This window comes from Bufo gargarizans, unplaced genomic scaffold, assembly GCF_014858855.1.
Source record: "Bufo gargarizans isolate SCDJY-AF-19 unplaced genomic scaffold, ASM1485885v1 fragScaff_scaffold_587_pilon, whole genome shotgun sequence".
NCBI lineage: Eukaryota > Metazoa > Chordata > Amphibia > Anura > Bufonidae > Bufo > Bufo gargarizans.
The window spans coordinates 341,854-352,117 of NW_025334145.1; the positions used below are offsets into that span (position 1 = coordinate 341,854).

Consider the following 10,264-nt stretch of genomic DNA (forward strand, 5'->3'; position numbering starts at 1 on the left):
CTCGCACCTGCGCGCAGCATCTCGGGAGTTGAAGTACCTGCGCGGCAGGCTGTGCGGAAATATCGTGATGTGAACTACAAATCCCAGCAGCCAAAGAGCTCGGAGGAGCGGGCGATGCCGGGAAGTGTAGTCTCTGCGGAAATGAGCGGCTCGGGAAGCGGGTGAAGGCCGCGCGCGGCATGCTGGGAGTTATAGTCCACTTTTGCGAGGAATAAGGTGTGTCGCACGCGTTATAGTCTGGCCCTGACGTCATATGGGGGGTCTCTGGATAGGGCTGTGTCAAGCAGTTGTGGTACCACAAGTCCCAGCCGGCCTTCCACAAAGCAGGTCAAGGCCTGAGGTTCTGCTGGGGCTTGTAGTGACCCTGATATTGGGGCCCCTAGCGCTGACCCTGTGACCTCTCACTAGGACTGGTTTCTTCTCCAGAGCACTACAACCCCCAGAATGCGCCGGGGAAGGCTCTGACCTCCGGTGGAGCGCGCGGGGCACGCTGGGAGTTGTTGTCCTACTGCTGTCACAGCCTTTGTGCCTCGTTCACACAGAGCTCATGGCGTCAGATGTGGATAACGGCGAGACGGCGGCTTCAGCCCTGTCCGTAGAAGAAGGCGGTGACCGGTGTGAGAGCCCCGCGCTGACCCAGGGGACGGAGCCCGGTGAGTGTCAGCTCTGCAGCCCAGGCCCTGCCTCTTGGGCCCTCTGACGCGTCTGCTTCTCTCCGCAGGGGCCAGTCAGGATGAAGCCATGTTTGTCCACGCTCAGTCATACGAGGACCTGACTGGAGAAGTGGAGGGCCCCGGGCCCCAGGGTGAGAACATGGAGGAGATCACTCAGGACTTCAGTAAGCTCAGCACTCAGCTGAGTGTAAGCTCCACCCACAGCGACGAGCAGATCCGGGAGGCGACCCCGGAGTGTGCGGACCCTGCGCCGCCGCAGGAGGAGGAGGAAGGGCCGCTGGATGACTGGTACCGGCAGCAGAAGCACGTGTTTGTGCTGAGCGAGGCGGGGAAGCCGGTGTATTCTCGCTACCGCTCAGAGGAGGCGCTGTCCAGCACCGCCGGAGTCATGATGGCGCTTGTGTCCTTTCTGGAGACGGAAAAAAACGCCATCCGGTCGATCCATGCAGGTACCGCACTCCTCCGACTGATATCTGCATCTGGGAAAGCTGGGTGGCATCCTCTGTCCGGGCCCCTGATTATACCCCGACATCCCCCACCCCTCTGTCCGGGCCCCTGATTATACCCTGACACCCCTAGTCCTCTGTGCCGGGCCCCTGATTATACCCTGACACCCCCTAGTCCTCTGGGCCAGGCCCCTGATTATACCCTGACACCCCCTAGTCCTCTGTGCCAGGCCCCTGATTATACCCTGACACCCCCTAGTCCTCTGTGCCAGGCCCCTGATTATACCCTAACACCTCCCAGTCCGGGCCTCTGATTATACCCTGACACCCCTAGTCCTCTGTGCCGGGCCCCTGATTATACCCTGACACCCCCTAGTCCTCTGTGCCAGGCCCCTGATTATACCCTGACACCCCCTAGTCCTCTGTGCCAGGCCCCTGATTATACCCTGACACCCCCTAGTCCTCTGTGCCAGGCCCCTGATTATACCCTAACACCTCCCAGTCCGGGCCCCTGATTATACCCTGACACCCCCTAGTCCTCTGGGCCAGGCCCCTGATTATACCCTGACACCCCCTAGTCCTCTGTGCCAGGCCCCTGATTATACCCTGACACCCCTAGTCCTCTGTGCCAGGCCCCTGATTATACCCTAACACCTCCCAGTCCGGGCCCCTGATTATACCCTGACACCCCCTAGTCCTCTGTGCCAGGCCCCTGATTATACCCTGACACCCCCTAGTCCTCTGTGCCAGGCCCCTGATTATACCCTGACACCTCCTAGTCTTCTGTGCCGGGCCTCTGATTATACCCTGACACCCCTAGTCCTCTGTGCCAGGCCCCTGATTATACCCTGACACCTCCTAGTCTTCTGTGCCGGGCCCCTGATTATACCCTGACACCCCCTAGTCCTCTGTGCCGGGCCCCTGATTATACCCTGACACCTCCTAGTCTTCTGTGCCGGGCCCCTGATTATACCCTGACACCCCTAGTCCTCTGTGCCGGGCCCCTGATTATACCCTGACACCCCCTAGTCCTCTGTGCCGGGCCCCTGATTATACCCTGACACCCCCTAGTCCTCTGTGCCAGGCCCCTGATTATACCCTGACACCCCCTAGTCCTCTGTGCCAGGCCCCTGATTATACCCTGACACCCCCTAGTCCTCTGTCCGGGCCCCTGATTATACCCTAACACCTCCCAGTCCGGGCCCCTGATTATACCCTGACACCCCCCAGTCCTCTGTCCGGGCCCCTGATTATACCCCGACACCCCCCACTTCTCTGTCCGGGCCCCTGATTATACCCCGACACCCCCCACTTCTCTGTCCGGGCCCCTGGTGCCTGATTATACCCTGACACCCCCTAGTCCTCTGTGCCGGGCCCCTGATTATACCCTGACACCTCCTAGTCTTCTGTGCCGGGCCCCTGATTATACCCTGACACCCCCTAGTCCTCTGTGCCGGGCCCCTGATTATACCCTGACACCCCCTAGTCCTCTGTGCCGGGCCCCTGATTATACCCTGACACCCCCTAGTCCTCTGTGCCAGGCCCCTGATTATACCCTGACACCCCCTAGTCCTCTGTGCCAGGCCCCTGATTATACCCTGACACCCCCTAGTCCTCTGTCCGGGCCCCTGATTATACCCTAACACCTCCCAGTCCGGGCCCCTGATTATACCCTGACACCCCCCAGTCCTCTGTCCGGGCCCCTGATTATACCCCGACACCCCCCAGTCCTCTGTCCGGGCCCCTGATTATACCCCGACACCCCCCACTTCTCTGTCCGGGCCCCTGATTATACCCCGACACCCCCCACTTCTCTGTCCGGGCCCCTGGTGCCTGATTATACCCTGACACCCCTAGTCCTCTGTTCGGACCCCTGTGCCTGATTAAACCCTGACACCCCCTAGTCCTCTGTGCCGGGCCCCTGATTATACCCTAACACCTCCCAGTCCTCTGTCCGGGCCCCTGATTATACCCTGACACCTCCCAGTCCTCTGTCCGGGCCCCTGATTATTCCCCGACACCCCCCACTTCTCTGTCCGGGCCCCTGGTGCCTGATTATACCCTGACACCCCTAGTCCTCTGTTCGGGCCCCTGTGCCTGATTAAACCCTGACACTCCCAGTCCTCTGTTCGGGCCCCTGTGCCTGATTAAACCCTACCCCCCCAGTGTAAGTGTCTCCATGATCTCTCCCTTCCTCTGGCAGACGGCTACACGGTGGTGTTTGTGCGGCGCTCCCCGCTGGTGCTGGTCTCCGTGTCGCACACCCGGCAGTCGGAGCAGGAGATTGCGCAGGAGCTGCGGTACGTCTACTACCAGATCGTCAGCCTGGTCACCGGGGCTCAGCTCCACCACCTGTTCCAGCAGCGGCCCAGCTACGACCTGAGGCGACTACTCACCGGCTCTGAGCGCATCACTGACAACCTGCTGGACTCCATGGACTCTGACCCCAGCTTCCTCCTGGCCGCCGTCCGCTGTCTGCCTCTAACCCCAGGACTGCGGGACGCTGCCACGTACTGTCTCCAGCAGGCCAAGGCCAAGAGTTTGGTCTTTTCCATTCTGATGTCCAGGCAGCAGCTGGTCACTCTGGTCAGGAGAAAGGACCAGTATCTGCACCCCATCGACATCCACCTGCTCTTCAACCTGGTGACCTCGTCCAGCTCCTTCCGGGAGGGCGAGGCCTGGACGCCCGTATGTCTCCCGAAGTTCAACCCGTCCGGCTTCTTCCATACCCACATCTCGTACCTGAGCCACCAGCCCGAGCTGCTCCTACTGATGGTGGCCACGGACCGTGAGGACTTCTTCACTGTGTCCAACTGCAAGAGGAAGATAATGGAGCGCCTGGAGAAGCGAGGGACGTGGGCGCCACTGAAGGAGGCTCTGTGGGGCGTGCCCTATGACGTGGCACAAGCTGGCATCCCAGAACTGAGACATTTCCTGTACAAGTCCAAGAGCTCTGGACTCTTCACCAGGTGAGCGGGAGAAGTAGGCGGAGGTTGGCGGTGCCACCGCTTGTGTGAGAGCCTGATGAGACGTTCTAAACTCACCATCTCTGCTTGCTGCGAACGTTCATTGTTATTAACAGAAAACCTGAATAAGTCTGACTCGCAGCAGAGGGTTTGTTACAGTGGTATCCAGGCTGGAATGCAGGGGACTGTTGGACAACAGTGTGAGCAGGACTCTGTCCTCTGGATGTAAACAATGAATGTTTTAGTTCCGTGACAGCAAGCAGAGAGTGAGACATAAAGGGGCAATAAAATTTGGCATCTACAGAAATTGAAATGTACGCCGCCTGTGAAAAGCCGCAAAATATGGCGCAAACGTGGCCTGAAACATGATAAATATCCCTCAGTGTCGTGCACAGCCCAACAATGAGGCCCAGAAGATCTGAGGGCACTGCTCCCATAGGGGCAGGAGGAGGGATGGGCACAGAGATGGCGGGAATGGGTGAGTGGCAGGAGGAGTGATGGGCACAGAGATGGCGGGAATGGGTGAGGAGCAGGAGGAGGAATGGGCACAGAGATGGCGGGAATGGATGATTGGCACAAAGATGGCAGGAATGGATGAGGGGCAGCAGGAGGGATGGGCACAAAGATGGCGGGAATGGAAGAGGGCATCTTGTGGTCGCTCTGATCCTGCTGACCCTCCTCCAGGGGCGTCTTTTCTGTAAACACGTGGCGTTTCCTTGCGCCATGTGGCGGCGCGCCTAACAAAGGTTAAGAAATGACAAGCTCGGAGTCTTGTCTACAAATGCTCGCAGTTTAGGGAATAAGATCAATGAACTTGAGGCTATAATGGCATCTGAGAATATAGATGTAGTGGCTGTTACTGAGACGTGGTTCAATGGGAGTAATGACAGCTATAACAATACCAGGGTTCTCTCTATACAGGAAAGACAGAGAAGGCAAGAAGGGGGAGGGGTGGCCCTGTATGTGAAAGATGGCATAAAATCTAATCTAATACAAGTTAGCGAGAACAATTTGGAGTCAGTTTGGGTTACCTTGCAGCTTGATAATCATAAGGTAACTCGTGTAGGTGTGATATATAGACCACCTGGCCAAGTCAAAGAATTAGATGATCTACTAGTTGAGGAAATAGCTACAATGACCTTGAAGGGGGAAGTTATCATTATGGGAGACTTCAATCTTCCTGATGTAAACTGGAAAACCACAATAGCTAGTTCTGCCAGGAGTACAGATATTCTAAACTCCCTACTGGGATTATCTCTACAGCCAGTAGTGGAGGAGCCAACCTGGAAGGAGGCCATTTTAGATTTAGTATTCACAAATGGGAATTTGGTATCTGATATTACTGTAGGGGAAAGCTTGGGATCTAGTGATCACCAGTCAGTGTGGTTTACTATAAGTACAGTGACTGAGTCACACCACACAAAAACAAAAGTTTTAGATTTTAGAAAAACTGACTTTTCTAAAATTAGATTAGTGGTACACGAGTCCCTATCAGACTGGAACAGTTTCATTGGAGTCCAGGAGAAATGGGACTACTTAAAAGTGGCACTATTGAAGGCAACAGAAAATTGCATTAGACTCGTCAGTAAAAGCAAAAAGAGGAAGAGACCACTGTGGTACTCAGCAGAAGTGGCCAAATCATTAAAAACAAAAAGATAGCATTTAGGAATTATGTAAAAAAAAAAAAAAACGAGGATGACAGGGAAATTTATAAGATTAGGCAGAGAGAGGCCAAACAGGTTATAAGAGCTTCTAAAGCCCAGGCAGAAGAGGAATGAGCTCAGTCAGTGAAAAAAGGCGATAAGGCATTCTTCAGATACATAAATGGAAACTAAAACAAGGAATTACCAAATTAGAAACAAAAGAAGGAAGGTATATGGAAGAAGATAAAGAACTAGCTGACTGCCTCAATGAATACTTCTGTTCAGTTCTTACAAAGGAAAGTGAAGGAGAAGGACCTCAGTTAGGAAGGAAGACTAATGAATCTTTTGATGCATGTGTCTTTACAGAGGAAGAGGTTCTACGTCAGCTGTCTAAAATTACTACAAATAAGTCCCAGGGGCCTGATGGGATACACCCAAAGCTATTAAAAGAGCTCAGCGGTGACCTAGCAAAACCATTAACAGATTTATTTAACCAATCACTGGCAACAGGAGTCGTCCCAGAAGATTGGAAATTAGCAAATGTTGTGCCCATTCACAAGAAAGGTAGTAGCGAGGAATCGGGCAACTATAGGCCAGTAAGCCTGACCTCAATAGTGGGGAAATGAATGGAAACCCTATTAAAGGAGAGGATTGTGGAACATCTGGACTTTAGTAAGGCTTTCGATACTGTCCCACATAGAAGGCTTATCAGTAAACTGCAGTCTTTGGGCTTGGACTCCCATATTGCTGAATGGATTAGGCAGTGGCTGAGGGACAGACAACAGAGGGTTGTAGTCCATGGAGTATATTCAGACCATGGTCTTGTTACCAGTGGGGACCTCAGGGATCTGTTCTGGGACCCAGATTGTCTAATATCTTTATCAGTGACATTGCAGAAGGCCTCGATGGTAAGGTGGGTCTTTTTGCTGACGACACAAAGATGTGTAACAGGGTTGATGTTCCTGGAGGGATACACCGAATGGAAAAGGACTTAGGAAAACTAGAGGAATGGTCAGAAATCTGGCAACTAAAATGTAATGTTGATAAGTGCGAGATAATGCACCTGGGGCGTAAATACCCAAGAGCAGAACATACAATCAGCGATACAGTCCTAACCTCAGTGTCTGAGGAAAGGGGTTTAGGGGTCAGTATTTCAGAAGACTTAAAGGTAGGCAGACCATGTCATAGAGCAGCAGGAGATGCCAGCAGAATGCTGGGGTGTATAGGGAGAGGCATTACCAGTAGACAGAGGGGGCGCTCATGCCACTCTACAGAGCACTAGTGAGACCTCATCTGGAGTATTGTGCTCAGTACTGGAGGCCATATCTCCAGAAGGATACTAATACTTTGGAGAGAGTTCAGGGAAGAGCTACTAAACTGGTCCATGGATTGCAGGATAAAACTGACCAGGAAGATGAAAGGACCTTAAAGGGACTCTGTCACCAGTTTCTAACCCCCCCTTTTAAAACTATTGTTCTCTCCATGGTGCCCTTGTCATTACAAAGCTGTTGTTATAAGATAAATCCGCCGTCTAGTTTTGATAAAAATCGCTTTTATCTAACCTGTCAATCTTCTGGATAAGGTGCCCAGGGCGTTTCTGAAGGTCTGAATCCGCCGCCGTTGGTGCCCAGCTCCTCCCATGATCCTTTCAGCGCCGCCTGGATGTAAAAGAAATCCGCCTCCGGCTCTCCTCAGTGCGCGCTTGATCCCGCGCGCGCGCTTCGCTCAACGAGGCAGAATCTAAAAGTCCGCACGGGCGCATCAGGCACAGGCCTGTGCGCACGCGCGGGATCTTTGAAAAGGAGGAGGGGGCACTGAGGAGAGCCGGAGGCGGATTTCTTTTACATCCAGGCGGCGCTGAAAGGATCATGGGAGGAGCTGGGCACCAACGGCGGCGGATTCAGACCTTCAGAAACGCCCTGGGCACCTTATCCAGAAGATTGACAGGTTAGATAAAAGCGATTTTTATCAAAACTAGACGGCGGATTTATCTTATAACAACAGCTTTGTAATGACAAGGGCACCATGGAGAGAACAATAGTTTTAAAAGGGGGGGTTAGAAACTGGTGACAGAGTCCCTTTAACATGTAGAGCTTGGAGGAAAGACGAGACGGAGGGGAGATGAGAGAGACGGCTAAATACATAAAGGGAGTCAACAAGGGAAAAGAGGAGAGAAGATTTACAGGAAGGAAAACTGCTACAAGAGGACACAGTGTTACATTAGAGGGGCAAAGGGTTAACAGGAATATCAGGAAGTATTACTTTACTGAGAGAGTAGTGGATGCAGGGAATAGCCTTCCTGCAGAAGTGGCAGCTGCAGATACAGTGGAGGAGGTTAAGCATGCATGGGATAGGCATAAGGCCATCCTCCATATAAGATAGGGCCGGGGCTATCCATAGTCCTTATCTGCCGGCACATTCTAGGCTTCTATGATGATCATGTGATGTCTCCACAGTCCGGCGATGGCCGCTCCTTACAACACGGAGGGAGAAGAGAAGCGCCTGGTGTCGCTGTACCAGTATCTGCACGGCCGGGCACACTGCAGCGCACACCCGCTCACAAGCATCTACCACGTGGGGCCCCAGGAGAACACCGTGGCCTGGGTGAGTAGCAGAAACGCCCTGCATGAAGGGCCCCTTCAACTGCCAATACAGCCTCATCCTACTTCTGCAGCTTTCTAATAGACTTTGGGGCAGTTTCTAACCATATCCAAAACCTCTGCTTGCTGTCAATACATGTGAACATTGTAGTTTACATCTGGAAGTTGTCTGACTGGTGCAAGGGAAAGAGATGATGCACTGTAGCGGTAAACATTCGATGACAGCAAGCAGAGATCTTGGAAATGGAGAGGAGTGCTAACATGGAGCCGTATAGCCGCCATGACCCCTCCCGCCCAGCTTTCCTAGAGTCCTGATTTGAGCAGTGTGTGACGCCCCTCCCGCTTCTCGCGCTCTGCAGGTCACCGAGGCTTTTGAGCTCTACGTCTGTTTCAGCCCCTTAGTGACGAAGTCTTCAGCTGTGACCGGTGTCTCCCGTCTTCTGCGCTGGATCCGCAAGGAGGAGGAGAAGCTGTTCATCCTGAGCTCCCCCACCTACTGATCGCGACCAAAGAAGATGGCGTCCAGCGCCGGGCCCCGCACAGCGTGTTTCTCCTGGATGCACAGACTTTATAATGAACACTGTATTACGCGGGTGCAGCGCCGCTCCTCACATGTTCTCCGAGCAGCCGCTGGCGGCCATGTTGTCTGTACACGGCTCATCCCGTATCACAGGATCTGTCATTGTAATTCATATAACAAGATCTGAACATGAAAGCAGCAGCGCCACGGTCATTTCACATCATGCCTTATGCTCTAGTCACAGCCAGAGCTGCGGTCACAGGTCTACAGTTATATCATGTCCTATTCTCCAGTCACAGCCAGAGCTGCAGTGACCCCACCTCGTACTGTGCTGCCCTGTGTTCTGAGACCAGCAGAGTAGTGAGTGCAGCTCTGGGTGTGACTGGAATAGAGAGATGCCTACATGACAGGCGGCTAGTGATCCCGGGACCGCCGCCCGAGTCTGCCCTCCCTCCACACAGTCCTTCTCCATGGCTTCTGCTGGAGCGCGAAGGTCCGAGGACGTCTGTGGATGATCCAGTGCGGACCCCAGCCGCCGGCAGCGCAATTCTGTCTGGAATACAACACTGCCACCCCAAGAGGAGACAGGAGGCCTCATTCTCTGGTCAAATGAAAGCTGAGCTCTGATTGGCTGCTGTGAAGGCAAGTGCGGACCCACTGCGTGACCAAGTAACTACAGTCAGGTCCATAAATATTGGGACATGGACACAATTGGAACATGTTTGGCTCTATACAGCATCACAATGGAGGTGAGATGAAGCGGCTGTACCCGCAGACTGTCGGCTGTACCCGCAGACTGTCGGCTGTACCCGCAGACTGTCGGCTGTACCCGCAGACTGTCGGCTGTACCCGCAGACTGTCGGCTGTACCCGCAGACTGTCGGCTGTACCCGCAGACTGTCGGCTGTACCCGCAGACTGTCGGCTGTACCCGCAGACTGTCGGCTGTACCCGCAGACCGTCGGCTGTACCCGCAGACCGTCGGCTGTACCCGCAGACCGTCGGCTGTACCCGCAGACCGTCGGCTGTACCCGCAGACCGTCGGCTGTACCCGCAGACCGTCGGCTGTACCCGCAGACCGTCGGCTGTACCCGCCGACCGTCGGCTGTACCCGCCGACCGTCGGCTGTACCCGCCGACCGTCGGCTGTACCCGCCGACCGTCGGCTGTAATCTGAGGGATTTACATCCAAATCAGGTGAACAGTGCAGGAATTACAGCAGTTTGCATCTGTGCCTCCCACTTGTTAATGGGACAATTGTCTTCTCGGGTGTCCCACGGCCGGTCTGTGTTATTCCCTCATTATCCCAATTACAATGAGCAGATACAAGGTCCAGGTGTCATTTCCAGTCTGATATCTGCATCTGGAATCTGTTGCTGTCACCTCTCAAGATGAGATCCAAAGAGCGGTCACTATCA

The 10,264-nt window shown here is 54.0% G+C and overlaps 1 protein-coding gene across 2 annotated transcripts; it reads left to right on the forward strand.

The window, feature by feature from the left end:
• The first annotated feature begins 28 nt into the window (after positions 1-28).
• MON1A (MON1 homolog A, secretory trafficking associated) lies at positions 29-9,047 on the forward strand. Of its 2 annotated transcripts, none has more exons than XM_044273360.1 (6): positions 29-216; positions 543-653; positions 722-1,123; positions 3,324-4,089; positions 8,186-8,333; positions 8,689-9,047. In XM_044273360.1, exons 2-6 carry the CDS (start codon positions 548-550, stop codon positions 8,827-8,829), a joined length of 1,563 nt encoding a protein of 520 aa, XP_044129295.1. In that variant the 5' UTR covers positions 29-216; positions 543-547; the 3' UTR covers positions 8,830-9,047. The 2 variants fall into 2 exon arrangements, with proteins under 2 accessions (XP_044129295.1, XP_044129294.1); XM_044273359.1 differs by having other exon boundaries at positions 8,724-9,047.
• Positions 9,048-10,264: the final 1,217 nt, after the last annotated feature.

Excerpts from the sequence above, each read along its gene's own strand:
- MON1A (XM_044273359.1), top strand. The coding sequence starts at position 548 with ATGGCGTCAGATGTGGATAACGGCGAGACGGCGGCTTCAGCCCTGTCC. Across the intron at positions 4,090-8,185 it reads AGCTCTGGACTCTTCACCAG|TCCGGCGATGGCCGCTCCTT; the intron begins GTGAGCGGGAGA and ends ATGTCTCCACAG. Across the intron at positions 8,334-8,723 it reads AGGAGAACACCGTGGCCTGG|CCCCTTAGTGACGAAGTCTT; the intron begins GTGAGTAGCAGA and ends CGTCTGTTTCAG.